The following is a 19,754-nucleotide window of genomic DNA, read 5'->3' as shown; positions in this document are numbered from 1 at the left end:
GTTTCACATTACTTAATGTTTCCTGTTATTTGCTAATGCTTAATGTTCATGATGCTTGATATGTCAACTTGAACTTCTCTGATCAAGGGCGACAGAAATGCGGCGGCTGTTGGAGAAGTGGCATTGACTGGAGACAGAGCTGCAGAGCATGACACAGGAGATGTTCTCTTAATCTGTCTGATATAGAAGAATGTGCTGTTTGTGAGCTAAGCTAATCAAATCAGTGAAGGCCTACGTATAATCTCACCATTATGATTTACAGTCTCTTGCTCTGTTTGAGACCTGCTATCTTGTGTTTTCCCCCTCCCTTAGACACATTTGACTTCTGTAACGAGGAACCTCCTAATTTCAATAAAAGAAGGATGGCGGGAGGTGTGCGTCAGGACGTGTTGGAGATCTGTAACTGAGCACATCTCCCCGTTCTCCTTGCAAGTAAAATTCAAACTGTTGTCTTTGCCTCATTTGTGTTTCTCGTGTTTGAACCTAACAGTTCCTTCACATATTGAAGAGTTTAATAGTAGGCTGCTACTACACAGCAGCTCAAAACTGCAGAGCATCACGGGTGATGATCCATTCAGGTAAGTTCACTTCACAGAGCCTATGCTGTATTATTATTATTATGATTATTATTATTATTATTATTATTATTGCATCTATATAACTGTGAAAAACTGTCTAAAATGCAGGATAAAGCCTGTTCAGGTCCTTACTAAATGATCAATTTAATGTAAGTGTATATGAAGCACATCTGCTTAATTTTATCCCATCTTCTATCAGTGAATAAGTTGCAGTTTTATTTCTGTCTTAATCAGCAGGAATCCACAAACTGGGGACGATGATCAGTCGTGGTCCCACCAACGTTATGGTCTCAGACTAAAGACTAAGATGATTAATTGTATAAATACTTGGAGGAATCAGAAATTACGCTATAAGATGCTTGTTCATGTGCAGCGGTTCCTCAGACAGACAACAGCATAAGGGTTGTGCTGTTCCTGTTGGTGCTGATGAGGTTGGACCATGCTGTCAAGAGGATCCACATCAGTCTGGGGGAAACGTATGCTGCTGTAGTAAATGCCATTCTCCTCCGTGGGTTGATCTGTGATTTCCTCATGCACAGGACCGTGATTTACCTGACAATGAGGCAAGACACTGAATGTTGGTGTTATCTTTGTTTTAGGAAGATGGTTATAGTTAAGGAGCATCGGGCCACTTACCTCCTCCAACTTGAGGACAGTATTCTGGCTCAACTTTCCCTTTCCTCTGAAATGAATGTTAAAAAAAACCCACTTGTGATACCAGTCACATTTGATGTGTGTTATGTGATTAACTCAGTTTACATCAGGTTCTGTTCTTCACCTGATGCAACAGATGACAAGTGAGATGAAGACCAGGAGAGCAGCACCAACTCCTGCAGCTGCCGCCAGGGTCCATTTTAATGAGGAACTCTGAACTCTGAGTGTCTTTTCAGGAGATCTAACATCTCTCTGAGTGTTCACAGCACAGGAGTAGTTTCCTGCATGCTGAGGTGTGACTACATCCAGAACCAGGTGTTTGTTTTGGTGCTCTGGCAGCTGTAGAAGTTGATCATTCAGGTACCAGATGTAGTTCTTGTTGTTGGTCAGAGGACAGCTGGTGCTGCAGGTCAGTTTGACTCGATCACCTTCTGTCACCTCTGTAGATGGACTGATCTTGACTTTTATGTCTGATTCAAATGCAGAAAACAGATATTTTCACACATGTTTCAGACAGGAAAGCACTTTATCATGTAAAGTGATTCACAAAACTGTAGAAATGATCAACAATTTTTGCCTCTGCTGTTCCACACATTCATGCTAAAATTTCAGCACTAATTTACATGAAAGTTAGCACATTTCCTATGAAAGATAACTTTTATTTAACTTCAGTTTTGATTCGAACTATTTACTTATTGGAAGGCAAAATGAGAAAATCTTGTATTTTGATGTGGCTCAGATACAAAGCTCTCTCGATTTAAGCTTGTTTTATATTTTATGATCCAGATTTACCTGTAACAATCAGAACAGTTCCGGGTTTCTGACTTGTGTTGTCATCTTGGAGCCTGAATCTGTATTCTGCTGAGTCACTTTGCTTCACAGATTGAATTGACAGTGTGTTAATCTGCTTCTCTTGGTCCTCATGATATGTAAAATGATCAGTTTTCAATACATTCATTCTCTCCTCCTTCTCACCATTCCAGATTATTCTAGACCAGTGTTTAGCCTTGGATTTTGTGTGGTTTGAACTGGAATATTTACTTGAGATGTTTACTGAGGAACCTTCCAAAGCACAGATTCTCTTTTTTATATAATTCACAGTCAGGCAGGATTTGTCAGCAGCACCTGACAGATGAAAGCAAAGACGGTGTCAGTTTTGATGAAACTCAAAGGAAATTCACTTTAAACCTTGACATTTTTGAGTGGATTCTTTAATTATGATTTTTTTCTGACTGTTGCATCTCAAATTCGTAAGGATTTATGATAAAACCACATCAAAACTTTGTCTTGTTTCTATGTTCAGGCCACGGGTTTGGTGATACTCACAGACTTCATCAGACTGCAGCTCCTTCACACCACTGACAGCACACAGGAAGTTGTCTTGAGAGGTGTTGGGTATTGGTTGTAATGGCTCTATATGCATTTTTCCGTTCTTGTACCATTGAGTGGTTGTGGGAGGACAGCTGGTGTTACAGCTCAGTTTGACATGATCCGTCCTTGGAGTCTTTTCAACATATATTTCTGAGAGAAGATGGTAAACATAGAATCATGGTTAAAAGTAGAAAAATACAGATATCACATATAAACTGAAGAAAACCTGTGATAATGGAAGTGAGGGTACTGTAAATGGGAACTACGTAACAGTAACAAAACACAAACAAATGAAGAGTAAAATGATGAAAGGATCAGTGTTGTGAGAGGATTGATTGTGAGTGATGAAAGTGAACCTGTGGGGTACGTGATGGAGCAGGGTCCTTTCACTGAAGTGTGGTTGTGCAAACACATTCTCCCATCATTGTAGGACACCGTAAAGCAGGTAGATGAGACCCACTCTGGGTGGAGAGAGAACTGGTTGCTGGATTAAGTTCAGATTCAATAAAGTGCAGGATTACTTTGGTGGTTGAAACGCCAGCGAGACATAACTGACCCACTGTGACTGCAGGAGCTCTGAGAGCCTCGTAGCCTTTGATGGCGCAGGAGTATCTGACTGTTTTGTCACTGGTGACCATCTCCTGGTACCATGGAGACCTGTCTTGATAGAGAAGCTCTGAGTTCCTGTACCAGATGTAGGCAGCAGGTCTCCCAGTCAGCGTACAGGCGGTGCTGCACATCAGTGTTACCGTCTGTCCGTCTGTGGTGGGAAACACCTTCACCTGCAGGGCTGAGATGAAGAGAAAGATACAGAGAATTAGCACAAACTCGTCCCTTCTCTTTAAAGTTAGTTAGTCATCAAGTTTACCTGTAACAGTGAGCTGAATGGGGTCTTTATGGCAGTTTTCTGGTTTCTCATTGCAGCAGTAAGAGGTTTTGTCGTCCTTTGTTAAACCCATGAATGATAAAGTCGGGTGGGTATCTTTAGATATCTGGTGTTTTAGGCTACTTCCATTTACCAACACTTCTGTCCACGTGGTTCCATCCAGCTTGAACCATTTTGGGATTGTAGAATGTTCAGCTGAGCAGGACAGATTCAATGAAGTACCTTTTAAGGCACAAATGCGGCTGCCTTTCCCCAGAACCCCTTCAGCAGAGAGAAGCACAAGTGAAAACCTGGAGGCTCACCATTAACTTCATGCACTGTTAGTTTTGTCATCAAACACCACAGAAGGTTTTACAAGCTTATGATGCTTTTGATGTTAACTAAACTCCAACTCACAAAGTATCAAACATAGATTCTCTCTAACAAACGCACAAAAGAATTATTCCTACCTGAGTTGAGGATGAAACCAACAACGGCAAATCCAAGTTTTGTTGAAAACATTGTTGTTTTCAACTTAAATTGTGTTTTAAGATTAATATGAAACTGCCTTTAACGGCAACAAAGTAAGAACATACAAGTATGATCTATGTCACCGACGCTCTTCTTATGAACTCAACACACATCTGTTAAAACAGGAAGTGAACTTTGTAAAGTCGGCATGTACCTTCAAATCTCCACTTCCTGCTATTATTTGTGGTTTAAAAAGGACCTCTAGTGAAACATCAGTGTCATGTAGTCATGATCTTGTCCTTTACATTTTATTACATTGCTGCAGTGAGCTAGAAGGTCAAGGACAGATCTATTTCATAGCTGTGTCCGATGCCATCTATACGAGCTTTCAGCTTACAGGACTACAACCATTATAATGAAGACATGCATATTTAGTGTCTTAATGTTGTCAGTGTCAGCAGTGGTGAGAGTTGACAGTAGAGCATAGAGATCATCGGTGTGTTGTCGGGTGAAGTGAAGTCTGCTGTATTGATGATCATCTTGCTCTGTTGTTGCTGTTGCCATGTTTTCATAGTGGCTCTCAGGGTTTTGCTGAGGAGAAACAACCAAGATTTAGCCTCTAATCCAGATGCAATTCAGTGTTTTCAGTCTGAAGTCAGTTGTTATACAATTAGAAACACGTGAGGGAGGGGTCTTGAGTGATAACTTGAAATATTTAACGAACACTGTATTGTATTTACCATCTCAATGTTGTCTGACATCCCAGGTCCTGAATGTTGATTGGAAAACTTGCTTTTTCTGATTTTCAACCAAAAAGTCCTGTGTTAATATACAATATAATACAAATGAAACAGTTCTTGATTTAACAGTGACCATTTTCACCCACATAATCCAGATGATGACAAGTGAGGTGAAAACCAGGAGAGCAACACCATGTCCTGCAGCTGCTGTCAGGGTCCATTTTAATGAGGAACTCTGAACTCTGAGTGTCTTTTCAGGAGAGTTTTCAACATTTAATAACAACTATCACATGTACAGTGTTACAAAAAAGAAAAAAAAACGGAAATGGCATTAGCCTATTGGTAACAAGTGCCTCGTCATGGACACAGACGTTTTGTTTCTCACATTGTTTGTTAAACACAAACACCAAGCATTGTAGTTCGATTAAAAAATATATACATATACAAATAAAATAATTTGGGGCATGTATGGTTACATAGGGTGGCTAGTGTAGGTTGGCATTTTCCTGTTTTGTTAGCATGCCCTAATAATCCCCTTCGTTGACAATTTTGCTGCCTTTTTAAATAGACCCCATCTTTTTAAACGGGACGGCCTTCACCCAAACCACGAGGGGTCCCGGCTTCTATCTTTGAACATTGACTTCACTGTCCGTTCCTGCGCAACATCCACCTCCTGACTATTGGTTAAAACACATGCACACCAACACTCTGCCCCCCACTCGCACTCACATATACGCTCACCCCCCGCACGCCCCACCATATATGCCCCTCCACCACTACTCCCATGTCTGCCATCAACATCACAGATCACTCACTCCATTGACACCATCACTTCATACGGACAGAATCCCAGGACTGTTCCCAGACGTGACAGTGCTTTTATTGTTCCCATAAAAAGACATGATGAGCGCACGTCCGGCGCGGACATAAAGATGGCTGTGCTGAACGTGCGCTCTCTTTTAAACAAATCTTTTATAATAAACAATTTAATTTTAGACAGAAACCTTGATGGTATTCTTCTTACCGAGACATGGCTTGGCACTGATGCACCTGCTGTCCTCACGGAGGCTTGCCCCCCAGATTTTAACTTTTTATTTTCTACAAGGGGGGGTAGGAAAGGAGGTGGAACCGCTTCGATAACAAGGACCGAAATGTCTTCACGCGAGGTGTCTTTTAATACGTTTCCATCATTTGAGCATCATGCGTTTGTTTTTAGCAGCCCTCCTATTTTAAGCATAACAGTTTACAGACCACCCCAATACTCCACCTCTTTTATCAGTCAATTCTCGGAATTTTTATCAATCATCTATGCTAAATACAACAGGATTTTAATAACTGGTGATTTTAATCTACACCTCAACAACGCCGCGGACCCAGTGTCCAGAGAATTTTTAAACCTCCTTCACAGTTTGCATTTTAAACAACATGTCACGCAGCCGACCCACAACAGAGGTCGCACCCTGGACCTGGTCATAACCTATGGCCTGTCCGTGGGTGGGTCCTCTGTTGTGGATCTGGCCGTGTCTGACCACTCGTGTGTTTTTTAACATAACCAGTTTTAACCAGCGGGGGGCCCCTGTGAGAACGGTGAGGAGATGCTACCTGACTCCTGAAGTGGCTGCAAATTTTATCCAGATTTTACAGAGCACTCCTGCAGAAATTTTACCAGCACTGTGTGATTTTATTGTTGACACTTTTAATAATAAATTAAAGTCAACGCTGGACTCTGTGGCTCCACTTGTCACAAAAACTGTAAGAACAAAACGTGCACCACCGTGGAGAAATGAAGAAACTAGAAAACTGAAAAGAACCTGCAGGAGTGCTGAGAGGAGGTGGAGGAAATCCAAACTGACCATTCATAAAGAAATATTTTATCAACACCTCAAAACCTACAATAACACAATCAAGCAGGCAAGAACCTCTCATTTCAAAAAACTAATCTCCAACAATAAAAACAACCCCAAATTTCTATTCCACACAATTGACCTTTTAACCAATGGTAATTTTACTAGGTGTCCCACAACAACGACTGACACCCTCTGCGAGGCCTTTGCAGACCACTTCAGGAGTAAAATCGATAATATTAGATCCAGTCTTTTATCACAGCAAATTTTCATCAACAACACTCCTGGATCATTGCTCTCACCTGAGGAGACACTGGAGAGTTTTGTCCTGGTTGATGCGAGGACACTTGGTCGAGTTTTCTCCCAAGTCAGGCCCACAACCTGCCTTTTAGACCCAATTCCCACACCGTTTTTCAAAACATTTTATGGATTCTTTGAGGAACATCTCTTATATATGGTGAATTGCTCTCTTCAGACGGGTGTCTTCCCCACCTCCTTTAAAACGGCAGTGGTGAAGCCCCTTCTGAAGAAGAGCAATCTAGACCCCAGCGTTTTAAATAACTATCGGCCTGTATCCAACCTACCATTTTTAAGTAAAATTTTAGAAAAACTTGTTTTTAACCAAGTAAATGATTTTTTAAACTCAAATGATATTTTAGAGAGGCATCAGTCTGGTTTTAGGATGAACCACAGTACAGAGACAGCCCTTTTAAAGATTTTAAATGACATCAGGTGTAACCTAGACAACAAAAAGCTCACGGTGTTGGTTCTACTGGATCTGACCGCCGCTTTTGATACAGTAGACCACCATATTTTATTGAATAGACTGAAGAACCTGGTCGGTCTCTCTGGTACTGTTCTTAACTGGTTCACCTCCTACCTTAGTGATCGAAGCTTCTTTGTAAGTATGGATACATGCTCCTCGAGAATCCATGAGACAAGATGTGGGGTTCCCCAAGGGTCAATCTTAGGTCCAACCCTTTTTAATCTTTACATGCTTTCTCTTGGGGACGTCATCAGGAGCCACGGCATCAGCTTCCACAGCTATGCTGACGATACGCAGCTGTACATCGCCGTGGCTCCTGATGACACAGGGCCAGTTGATGCCCTTTTTAACTGTATTCTAGATATCCAGTCATGGATGGCAGAAAACTTCCTACAGCTCAACCAGGACAAAACATAAGTCTCAGTTATTGGTCCTGAAGGTCAGAGAGAGAAACTTTTTCAAAAATTAAAGGATTTTAAGCCATCTCAATCTTTAAAAAATCTGGTGTGTGATCTTTGACTCTGAGCTTAGTTTTATCCCACACATCAAAAACATAACAAAGGTAGGTTTTTACCACCTGAAGAATATAGCCAGAGTCCGCCCGTTTCTCTCTCAGGCCAGCACGGAGGTGCTGATGCACGCTTTTATCTCTTGTCGTTTAGATTATTGCAATGCCCTGCTCTCTGGTCTTCCAAAAAAAGAGCATCACCAACCTACAATTATTACAAAACTCAGCTGCACGAGTGCTGACGAGGACCAGAGGGCGGGAGCACATCACACCAGTTTTAGAATCGCTGCATTGGCTACCCGTGCGTTTCAGGATCGATTTTAAGGTTCTTTTATTAGTTTTTAAATGTCTTAATGGTCTTGGCCCGACTTATTTATCTGACCTGCTTTTATTCTATCAACCCTCGCGGACTCTGAGGTCCTCTGGCACCGGCCTTTTAACCATTCCACATGTAAGCTCTAAAACGCACGGGGAAGCGGCCTTCTGTTATTATGGTCCCCGACTGTGGAACAGCCTGCCGGAGAACCTCAGGGCCGCAGAGACTGTTGAGATTTTTAAAAAGAGGCTCAAGACACACCTTTTTAATCAGGCCTTTAATTGATTTTCTGATTATTTTCAATTTATTTTATGTCTTCATGCTTCTTTATGTCTTATCCTTATTTTACTTGACACTTTTACTGTTTTATTCCCTCAGTTCTTAGTCTCTCAGTTTTTAGTCTTTACACCTTTTATCCCATTTACTGTTTTAGTCTGTTTTAGTCTTAGTACTGTTTTACTACTTCAATTCTTAGTTCCTCAGCTTTTAGCTTTTATACCTTTTATCCCATTTACTGTTTCATGCCTTCAGTTTTTAGCTCCAGTGTCTCCTCATGGTGTTTCCTCATGGGGGCCTGCCAGGCTGGGAGATGTTTCCGGTCTACCACTGGGGGTGCTGTCCCGTGGACAGCTCTGGCCTGGGGGGTTAGGGGGCTCTGTGCTTTGGTGTGGAGCCTCCGGTCTGTCCGGGTCGGGCTGGTCTTTGTGGCGGTACCGCCTGTGGTCACGGACCGTGACCTCCCTCGGCCTGGTGGGCCTCCAAAGGTGGCGTCTCCTTCGCCTCAGGTCTCGGTGCCCAGCCATGTCTCAACTTGTCTAAGCTTGTTTGTGTGTGTGGATGTGTGTGTGTACGTGTTTGTATGCATGTGTGTGTGTGTGTCCTTTTCTTGATTCTCTTGTTCTCTTTGCGTTTTTATCCTTTGTGAGGCACTTTGTGCTACCTAGCGTATGAAAAGTGCCATATAAGTAAAGATTGATATTGATATTGATATTGGTTGCTGGATTAAGTTCAGATTAAATAAACTGCAGGATTACTTTGGTGGTTGAAACGCCAGCGAAACATAACTGACCCACTGTGACTGCAGGAGCTCTGAGAGCCTCGTAGCCTTTGATGGCGCAGGAGTATCTGACTGTTTTGTCGCTGGTGACCATCTCCTGGTACCATGGAGACCTGTCTTGATAGAGAAGCTCTGAGTTCCTGTACCAGATGTAGGCAGCAGGTCTGTCAGTCAGCGTACAGGCGGTGCTGCACATCAGTGTTACCGTCTGTCCGTCTGTGGTGGGAAACACCTTCACCTGCAGGGCTGAGATGAAGAGAAAGATACAGAGAATTAGCACAAACTCGTCCCTTTCTCTTTAAAGTTAGTCAGTCATCAAGTTTACCTGTAACAGTGAGCTGAATGTGGTCTTCATGGCAGTTTTCTGGTTTCTCATTGCAGCAGTAAGAGGTTTTGTCGTCCTTTGTTAAATCCGTGACTGATAAAGTCGGGTGGGTATCTTTAGATATCTGGTGTTTTAATCTACTTCCATTTACCAACACTTCTGTCCACTTGGTTCGATCCAATTTGAACCATTTTGGGAAAACCTGGAGGCTCACCATTAACTTCATGCACTGTTAGTTTTGTCATCAAGCTTATGATGCTTTTGATGTTAACTAAACTCCAACTCACAAAGTATCAAGTATCAGAGAACTTTGTAAAGTCGGCATGTACTTTCAAATCTCCACTTCCTGCTATTATTTGTGGTTTAAAAAGGACCTCGAGTGAAACATCCGTGTCATGCATTTTTATAGATTTTCCATGATCTTGTCCTTTACATTTTATTACAAAGTTGCTGCAGTGAGCTAGAAGGTCAAGGACAGAAATATCTGATTTTATTTTAGCTGTGGTGACCCGGCCTGTAACCATCACATACATACGAGCTTTAAGAGCTGCGTTAACACCCAACACAGGACTACAACCGTTATAATGAAGACAAAACTATTGCATATTTAGATGTCTTTTAATGTTGTTTCCAGTGTCAGCAGTGGTGAGAGTTAGAAGACAGTGGAGAAAGAGCGGCATAGAGATCATCGGTGTGTTGTCGGGTGAAGTGAAGTCTGCTGTATTGATGATCATCTTGCTCTGTTTCTGCTGTTGCCACATTTTCATAGTGGCTCTCAGGGTTTTGCTGAGGAGAAACAACCAAGATTTATTCTCAAATCCAGATGCAATTCAGTGTTTTCAGTCTGAAGTCAGTTGTTATACAATTAGAAACACGTGAGGGAGGGGTCTTCAGTGATAACTTGAAATATTTAACAAACACTATATTATATTTACCATCTCAATGTTGTCTGACATCCCAGGTCCTGAATGATGATTGGAAAACTTGCTTTTTCTGATTTTCAACCAAAAAGTGCTGAGTTAATATACAATATAATACAAATGAAACAGTTCTTGATTTAACAGTGACCATTTTCACCCACATAATCCAGGTGATGACAAGTGAGGTGAAGACCAGGAGAGCAGCACCAACTCCTGCAGCTGCCACCAGGGTCCATTTTAATGAGGAACTCTGAACTCTGAGTGTCTTTTCAGGAGATCTAACATCTCTCTGAGTGTTCACAGCACAGGAGTAGTTTCCTGCATGCTGAGTTGTGACCGCATCCAGAACCAGGTGTTTGTTTTGGTGCTCTGGCAGCTGTAGAAGTTGATCATTCAGGTACCAGATGTAGTTCTTGTTGGTCAGAGGACAGCTGGTGCTGCAGGTCAGTTTGACTCGATCACCTTCTGTGAGAAGGTCTCACCTCTGGGTGAAAACAGTAAAACAGAGTGATGCATAAAGAGCTTCCCGTCTTGACTGTTGAGAAACAGGAGGAAGTGGTAAGTCTAGCAGCTTGAAAATAGCAGTCAGACCAACGTCATGTACTTGTCTGCAAAGTATATTGATGTAACTTTGAGATGTTGTAATACCCTGAAGCTCTCCTCTCCATTTCCATTTCTCCTTCTGTTAATGGGACGACATGACTTCATCCTTAGATGCTGGTGAATGATTACTGCCTTACATGGACATGTTTTTTAAGGTTTAAGTTATTTAAAAACAACACCCATCCGCGCAACTTTTTTTTTCTTTTACTCAGACTTGATTTTGGAAGCAGATGATTAATTGCATTTTTTTGTTTATGCACTGCAAATCACAGTATTTGTTTTACCTCTATACCTGTGGACTAACATTTAAAATGTTACGTGTTTCTCTTCATTAATGTCTTCTGGAGTGTATCCCAGATGTAGATATGTGAATGCCTTCATAATACTGCAAAACTGCCGGTCATCTGATGGAAGACTCCAAGTAATTATTTACTGCGCATTTATTAAACAAAAGGTACAGCACTTATTTTATTTATACATCCAAACTTTGTTCTGTCAGTTTCCAACATTTAATAACAACTATTACATGTACGGTGTTACAAAAAAGAAATAAACGGAAATGGCATTAGCCTATTGGTAACAAGTGCCTTGTCATTGACTCAGCCGTTTCGTTTCTTACATTGTTTGTTTATTATTTATTTTTGTTATAGATAGATAGAGATATATTGATAAAACAAGTTGGGATATTTACACGAATGTGTGGTTACATAGGGTGGCTGTAAATGTCAATAACGGCAGGTTTGTGTGTCTGTGGTAATGTCGCGACGGAGTATTATTGAGAATAAACTGCTTTTTAACAAAGTGTTGGCGTCACCATTCGAAGGGTAGGATTTACAAAATGGCGGTGTACAAAACAATCAACGCAATTCGTCCATGTTACATGCACATAATACAATTAATATTTTCTTTGTGTTACTTCACATGTTGACGAGTTAAATAGTAGGCTGCTACTACACAGCAGGTCAAAACTGCAGAGCATCACGGGTGATGATCCATTCAGGTAAGTTCACCTCACAGAGCCTATACTGTATTATTATTATTATTGCATCTATATAACTGAAAAACTGTCTAAAATGCAGGATAAAGCCTGTTCAGGTCCTTACAACTGTGGCTGCTAAATTATTATTTTAATGTAAGTGTATATGAAGCACATCTGCTTAATTTTATCCCATCTTCTATCAGTGAATAAGTTGCAGTTTTAGTTCTGTCTTAATCAGCAGGAATCCACAAACTGGGGACGATGATCAGTCGTGGTCCCACCAACGTTATGGTCTCAGACTAAAGACTAAGATGATTAATTGTATAAATACTTGGAGGAATCAGAAATTACACTATAAGATGCTTGTTCATGTGCAGCGGTTCCTCAGACAGACAACAGCATAAGGGATGTGCTGTTCCTCTTAGTGCTGATGAGGTTGGACCATGCTGTCAAGAGGATCCACATCAGTCTGGGGGAAACGTATGCTGCTGTAGTAAATGCCATTCTCCTCCGTGGGTTGATCTGTGATTTCCTCATGCACAGGACCGTGGTTTACCTGACAATGAGGCAAGACACCGAATGTTGGTGTTATGTTTGTTTTAGGAAGATGGTTATAGTTAAGGAGCATCGGGCCACTTACCTCCTCCAACTTGAGGACAGTATTCTGGCTCAACTTTCCCTTTCCTCTGAAATGAATGTTAAAAAAAACCCACGTGTGATACCAGTCACATTTGATGTGTGTTATGTGATTAACTCAGTTTACATCAGGTTCTGTTCTTCACCTGATGCAACAGATGACAAGCGAGGTGAAGACCAGGAGAGCAGAACCAACTCCTGCAGCTGCCGCCAGGGTCCATTTTAATGAGGAACTCTGAACTCTGAGTGTCTTTTCAGGAGATCTAACATCTCTCTGAGTGTTCACAGCACAGGAGTAGTTTCCTGCATGCTGAGTTGTGACTGCATCCAGAACCAGGTGTTTGTTTTGGTGCTCTGGCAGCTGTAGAAGTTGATCATTCAGGTACCAGATGTAGTTCTTGTTGTTGGTCAGAGGACAGCTGGTGCTGCAGGTCAGTTTGACTCGATCACCTTCTGTCACCTCTGTAGATGGACTCATCTTGACTTTTATGTCTGATTCAAATGCAGAAAACAGATATTTTCACACGTTTCAGACAGGAAAGCACTTTATCATGTAAAGTGATTCACAAAACTGTAGAAATGATCAACAATTTTCGCCTCTGCTGTTTTCCACACATTCATGCTAAAATTTCAGCACTAATTTACATGAAAGTTAGCACATTTCCTATGAAAGATAACTTTTATTTAACTTCAATTTTGATTCGAACTATTTACTTATTGGAAGGCATTAGAGAGTATTTTAGCAATTGTTGTTAGCGGATATCCGGAAATAAAGGTATTAATTTTGCACATTGGACCAGTCTCTTATCCTCATTAGAAAACACTTGTGCGGCCTTGATAATTCTCCAGGTGGAATTCCTGGGGTGGCGTTGTCGACTTAGAAAAGAGATACCGAGCCCCGTCTGGGCCCACGCCACACAGAGAATTAGCACAAACTCGTCCCTTTCTCTTTAAAGTTAGTCAGTCATCAAGTTTACCTGTAACAGTGAGCTGAATGTGGTCTTCATGGCAGTTTTCTGGTTTCTCATTGCAGCAGTAAGAGGTTTTGTCGTCCTTTGTCAAACCCATGACTGATAAAGTCGGGTGGGTATCTTTAGATATCTGGTGTTTTAATCTATTTCCATTTACCAACACTTCTGTCCACTTGGTTCCATCCAGCTTGAACCATTTTGGGATTGTAGAATGTTCAGCTGAGCAGGAAAGATTCAATGAAGTACGGTACCTTTTAAGGCACAGATGCGGCTGCCTTTCCCCAGAACCCCTTCAGCAGAGAGAAGCACAAGTGAAAACCTGGAGGCTCACCATTAACTTCATGCACTGTTAGTTTTGTCATCAAACACCACAGGAGGTTTTACAAGCTTATGATGATTATGATGTTAACTAAACTCCAACTCACAAAGTATCAAACATAGATTCTTTTTAACAAACGCACAAAAAAATTATTCCTACCTGAGTTGAGGATGATACCAACAATGGCAAATCCCAGTTTTGTTGAAAACATTGCTGTTTTCAACTTAAAATGTGTTTTAAAATTAATATGAAGCTGGCTTTAACGACAACAAAGTAAGAACATACAAGTATGATCTCTGCCACCGACGCTCTTCTTATGAACTCAACACACATCTGTTAAAACAGGAAGAGAACTTAGTAAAGTCGGCATGTACCTTCAAATTTCCACTTCCTTAGAATGTGCTTCAAGATGGATTTATAGATGAAATAAGACAAGATAATAAGACAAGAATGAGAGGTTAGTGTCAGGAGCACTTTTTATAGACAAACCCACAATAAAGAGGAAGAGACTAAAATGGCACAATGCTGTCATGGTTGGGTTTTAAAATTATATTTTTTAAATTAGAGAATGTATTTATGTTTCCCAAAACATTTTTCTTTCAACTTCCCTGTACAGAATACCACATCAGCATACTGTAAGGCAGTTCAGTTCATTTCATCTTTACTTTTATGTCTGTTACAATCTAAATTCTCTCTAGGGTTTTTTTGCAGAAAACAGGGCCTGACCCTCAACAGGCAATAGTGGCACGGAGAAACTCCCCTTTCAAGGGAAGAAATTTTGATCAGGTCCAGACTCAAATGGGAGAGGAGAGGAGAGGCAGCCATGAACCAGCGTGCGTGACAGAAACCCATCAGGCGATCATGTTTCTGTACCCCAGCAGCATCGGCACATAGCAGCATAAATAAAAGAATGTATCCAAATAATACATTTCCTGCGTATGGTAATTAGTCTGACTATAATTACAGATGTGGCTGCCTTTCCCCAGAACCCCTTCAGCAGAGAGAAGCACAAGTGAAAACCTGGAGGCTCACCATTAACTTCATGCGCTGTTAGTTTTGTCATCAAACACCACAGGAGGTTTTACAAGCTTATGATGCTTTTGATGTTAACTAAACTCCAACTCACAAAGTATCAAGTATTAGAGAACTTTGTAAAGTTGGCATGTACTTTCAAATCTCCACTTCCTGCTATTATTTGTGGTTTAAAAAGGACCTCTAGTGAAACATCTGTGTCATGCATTTTTATAGATTTTCCATGATCTTGTCCTTTACATTTTATTACAAATTTGCTGCAGTGAGCTAGAAGGTCAAGGACAGAAATATCTGATTTTATTTTAGCTGTGGTGACCCGGCCTGAAACCATCACATACATACGAGCTTTAAGAGCTGCGTTAACACCCAACACAGGACTACAACCATTATAATGAAGACAAAACTATTGCATATTTAGATGTCTTTTGATGTTGTTTCCAGTGTCAGCAGTGGTGAGAGTTAGAAGACAGTGGAGAAAGAGCGGCATAGAGATCATCGGTGTGTTGTCGGGTGAAGTGAAGTCTGCTGTATTGATGATCATCTTGCTCTGTTTTTGCTGTTGTCACATTTTCATAGTGGCTCTCAGGGTTTTGCTGAGGAGAAACAACCAAGATTTAGCCTCTAATCCAGATGCAATTCAGTGTTTTCAGTCTGAAGTCACTTGTTATATAATTAGAAACATCTGAGGGAGGGGTCTTCAGTGATAACTTGAAATATTTATCGAACACTGTATTATATTTACCATCTCAATGTTGTCTGACATCCCAGGTCCTGAATGTTGATTGGAAAACTTGCTTTTTCTGATTTTCAACCAAAAAGTGCTGAGTTAATATACAATATAATACAAATGAAACAGTTCTTGAATTAATAGTGATCATTTTCACCCACATAATCCAGATGATGACAAGTGAGGTGAAGACCAGGAGAGCAACACCAACTCCTGCAGCTGCTGTCAGGGTCCATTTTAATGAGGAACTCTGAACTCTGAGTGTCTTTTCAGGAGAGTTTTCAACATTTAATAACAACTATCACATGTACAGTGTTACAAAAAAGAAAAAAACCAGAAATGGCATTAGCCTATTGGTAACAAGTGCCTCGTCATCGACACAGCCGTTTTGTTTCTCACATTGTTTGTTAAACACAAACACCAAGCATTGTAGTTCGATTTGGGGCATGTATGGTTACATAGGGTGGCTAGTGTAGGTTGGCATTTTCCTGTTTTGTTAGCATGCCCTAAAAATCAATTGAAGGAATTTGCAGCTTCAGAAATATGTCAATAACAGTAGATGACTAAGGTTTACGTGTGTGGTAATGTCGCGACGGAGTATCATTGCGAATAAACTGCTTTTTAACAAAGTGTTTGCATCTTCCCCCCTTCGAAGGGTAGGATGTACAAAATGGCGGTGTACAAAATGATCAATGTAATTCGTCCATGTTACATGTCCAAGGTAGTTTTCTCTGTCAACTGGACTGGGTTTCTTCTCTTGAAGACGTTTCGCCTTCTATCCAGAAGGCTTCTTCAGTTCTGAAATCGCTGGGGAGAGAGCTTGAAAATATATAGCCCCTGTGGACCATTTGCATGCTAATGATCCGGGTGGTCACCTGAGAGTCGTTAGCAGGGTCGTTGGTCGGGTCGTTCACCTAGTTTCTGTTGAGGTGTCTCCCCTTTGTCTGCTGGGTCACATGGTGATGAGTCACTGGGTCTCCTGGAATGGTGTGAATGTTTGTTTTGCTGTTGGAAGGAGTGGAGGACTGCATTGTATGTGGGTGATAGGAAGTGCCTCAGGCCACCACCTCTGTTCAAGGATGGTTTCTCCAATTTAACATGGATAGCTTCCTTAACCCCCCTTTCAAACCAGCGGTCTTCTCTGGCCAGTATCCGTACTTGGCTGTCCTCGAAGGAGTGCCCACTCTCCTTTAAGTGTAAGTGGACTGCTGAATCCTGACCCGAAGAGGTGGCACGTCTGTGTTGTGCCATTCTTCTGTGGAGAGGTTGTTTGGTTTCCCCAATGTACAGTTCCTTGCATTCCTCCTGGCACTGTACAGCATAAACAACATTACTTTGTTTGGGTCTTGGTGTCTTGTCCTTTGGGTGTACTAACCTCTGTCTGAGAGTGTTGCTGGGTTTGAAATGAACCGGTATGTCGTGTTTCTGGAAGATCCTCCTAAACTTCTCCGAGACTCCAGACAGGTAGGGGATGGAAACGCTGCGGCGTTTGTTTCTCTCCTCCTCTCCTTTGCTGAGGTCTCGCTTTCTTGAGGTCCTGGTGAAGGCCCAGTCTGGGTAGCCACATGTTTTGAGAGCTGTCTTAATGTGGTCCTGTTCCTTCTTTCTGCCTTGGGATGTGGTGGGTATTTCTCTGGCCCGGTGTTGGAGAGTTCTGATCACTCCCAACTTGTGTTCCAGTGGGTGGTGAGAGTCAAACTGGAGGTACTGGTCAGTATGTGTAGGTTTTCTGTAGACTTCGATGGTGAGATTTCTGTCCTCAGTGATCTTGACCGCGCAGTCCAGAAAGGCCAGACTGTTTCCTTTTACATCTTCCCGGGTGAATTTTACATGTTCGTCTGTTTCGTTGAGGTGATCGGAGAAAGCTTCCAATTCTTGTGTTTGAATTTTGACCCAGGTGTCATCAACATACCTGAACCAGTGGCTTGGCGCAGTTCCTGTGAAGGATGTCAGGGCCTGGGATTCCACCTTCTCCATGTATAGATTGGCAACTATGGGGGATACTGGTGAGCCCATGGCACAGCCATGTTTCTGCCTGTAGAACATGTAGCCCATGGCACAGCCATGTTTCTGCCTGTAGAACATGGCTGTGCCATGGGCTCACCAGTATCCCCCATAGTTGCCAATCTATACATGGAGAAGGTGGAATCCCAGGCCCTGACATCCTTCACAGGAACTGCGCCAAGCCACTGGTTCAGGTATGTTGATGACACCTGGGTCAAAATTCAAACACAAGAATTGGAAGCTTTCTCCGATCACCTCAACGAAACAGACGAACATGTAAAATTCACCCGGGAAGATGTAAAAGGAAACAGTCTGGCCTTTCTGGACTGCGCGGTCAAGATCACTGAGGACAGAAATCTCACCATCGAAGTCTACAGAAAACCTACACATACTGACCAGTACCTCCAGTTTGACTCTCACCACCCACTGGAACACAAGTTGGGAGTGATCAGAACTCTCCAACACCGGGCCAGAGAAATACCCACCACATCCCAAGGCAGAAAGAAGGAACAGGACCACATTAAGACAGCTCTCAAAACATGTGGCTACCCAGACTGGGCCTTCACCAGGACCTCAAGAAAGCGAGACCTCAGCAAAGGAGAGGAGGAGAGAAACAAACGCCGCAGCGTTTCCATCCCCTACCTGTCTGGAGTCTCGGAGAAGTTTAGGAGGATCTTCCAGAAACACGACATACCGGTTCATTTCAAACCCAGCAACACTCTCAGACAGAGGTTAGTACACCCAAAGGACAAGACACCAAGACCCAAACAAAGTAATGTTGTTTATGCTGTACAGTGCCAGGAGGAATGCAAGGAACTGTACATTGGGGAAACCAAACAACCTCTCCACAGAAGAATGGCACAACACAGACGTGCCACCTCTTCGGGTCAGGATTCAGCAGTCCACTTACACTTAAAGGAGAGTGGGCACTCCTTCGAGGACAGCCAAGTACGGATACTGGCCAGAGAAGACCGCTGGTTTGAAAGGGGGGTTAAGGAAGCTATCCATGTTAAATTGGAGAAACCATCCTTGAACAGAGGTGGTGGCCTGAGGCACTTCCTATCACCCACATACAATGCAGTCCTCCACTCCTTCCAACAGCAAAACAAACATTCACACCATTCCAGGAGACCCAGTGACTCATCACCATGTGACCCAGCAGACAAAGGGGAGACACCTCAACAGAAACTAGGTGAACGACCCGACCAACGACCCTGCTAACGACTCTCAGGTGACCACCCGGATCATTAGCATGCAAATGGTCCACAGGGGCTATATATTTTCAAGCTCTCTCCCCAGCGATTTCAGAACTGAAGAAGCCTTCTGGATAGAAGGCGAAACGTCTTCAAGAGAAGAAACCCAGTCCAGTTGACAGAGAAAACTACCTTGGATACAATGACCTGGATGACTGAGAATTTACACAGACATCCATGTTACATGCACACAATAAAATTAATATTTTCTTTGTGTTCCTTCACATATTGAAGAGTTTAATAGTAGGCTGCTACTACACAGCAGGTCAAAACTGCAGAGCATCACGGGTAATGTTCCATTCAGGTAAGTTCACTTCACAGAGCCTATACTGTATTATTATTATCATTATTATTATTATGATTATTGCATCTATATAACTGTGAAAAACTGTCTAAAATGCAGGATAAAGCCTGTTCAGGTCCTTACTAAATGATCAATTTAATGTAAGTGTATATGAAGCACATCTGCTTAATTTTATCCCATCTTCTATCAGTGAAAAAGTTGCAGTTTTATTTCTGTCATAATCAGCAGGAATCCACAAACTGGGGACGATGATCAGTCGTGGTCCCACCAACGTTATGGTCTCAGACTAAAGACTAAGATGATTAATTGTATAAATACTTGGAGGAATCAGAAATTACGCTATAAGATGCTTGTTCATGTGCAGCGGTTCCTCAGACAGACAACAGCATAAGGGATGTGCTGTTCCTCTTGGTGCTGATGAGGTTGGACCATGCTGTCAAGAGGATCCACATCAGTCTGGGGGAAACGTATGCTGCTGTAGTAAATGCCATTCTCCTCCGTGGGTTGATCT

General features: G+C 42.0%; 1 protein-coding gene and 2 long non-coding RNA genes across 5 annotated transcripts in view; all 3 read right to left on the bottom strand.

The window, feature by feature from the left end:
• Positions 1 to 495: 495 nt before the first annotated feature.
• LOC130526837 (B-cell receptor CD22-like) overlaps positions 496 to 19,754 on the bottom strand; it is a 33,982-nt gene continuing 14,723 nt past the window's right edge. Inside the window, exons 1-10 of one of the 3 annotated variants that reach the window (XM_057034808.1) lie at positions 15,698 to 15,847; positions 14,083 to 15,548; positions 3,472 to 3,750; positions 3,160 to 3,393; positions 2,960 to 3,064; positions 2,559 to 2,753; positions 2,025 to 2,357; positions 1,357 to 1,702; positions 1,215 to 1,260; positions 496 to 1,130 (exon numbers count right to left, since the gene is read on the bottom strand). In XM_057034808.1, the coding sequence (XP_056890788.1) occupies positions 942 to 1,130; positions 1,215 to 1,260; positions 1,357 to 1,702; positions 2,025 to 2,357; positions 2,559 to 2,753; positions 2,960 to 3,064; positions 3,160 to 3,393; positions 3,472 to 3,750; positions 14,083 to 14,134 (1,779 nt within the window). In that variant the 5' untranslated portion in view covers positions 14,135 to 15,548; positions 15,698 to 15,847 and the 3' untranslated portion in view covers positions 496 to 941. Of the gene's footprint in view, positions 1,131 to 1,214; positions 1,261 to 1,356; positions 1,703 to 2,024; positions 2,358 to 2,558; positions 2,754 to 2,959; positions 3,065 to 3,159; positions 3,394 to 3,471; positions 3,751 to 3,938; positions 4,191 to 14,082; positions 15,549 to 15,697; positions 15,848 to 19,754 lie in introns of those variants that run through there. The other 2 variants (XM_057034807.1, XM_057034809.1) reach the window with 2 other exon arrangements.
• Positions 10,095 to 11,107, bottom strand: LOC130526933 (uncharacterized). Its single transcript, XR_008950898.1, has 2 exons — positions 10,431 to 11,107; positions 10,095 to 10,281 (listed from the first exon to the last, which is right to left on the bottom strand). It is a non-coding gene; the product is annotated as an uncharacterized LOC130526933 (long non-coding RNA).
• On the bottom strand, positions 11,441 to 12,803 carry LOC130526929 (uncharacterized). Its single transcript, XR_008950894.1, has 2 exons — positions 12,638 to 12,803; positions 11,441 to 12,553 (listed from the first exon to the last, which is right to left on the bottom strand). It is a non-coding gene; the product is annotated as an uncharacterized LOC130526929 (long non-coding RNA).

Source organism: Takifugu flavidus, chromosome 6 (genome assembly GCF_003711565.1).
Source record: "Takifugu flavidus isolate HTHZ2018 chromosome 6, ASM371156v2, whole genome shotgun sequence".
Classification (NCBI taxonomy): domain Eukaryota; kingdom Metazoa; phylum Chordata; class Actinopteri; order Tetraodontiformes; family Tetraodontidae; genus Takifugu; species Takifugu flavidus.
Note: the sequence above shows the minus strand (reverse complement) of the source record. Positions and strands in the feature narration are given on the sequence as shown.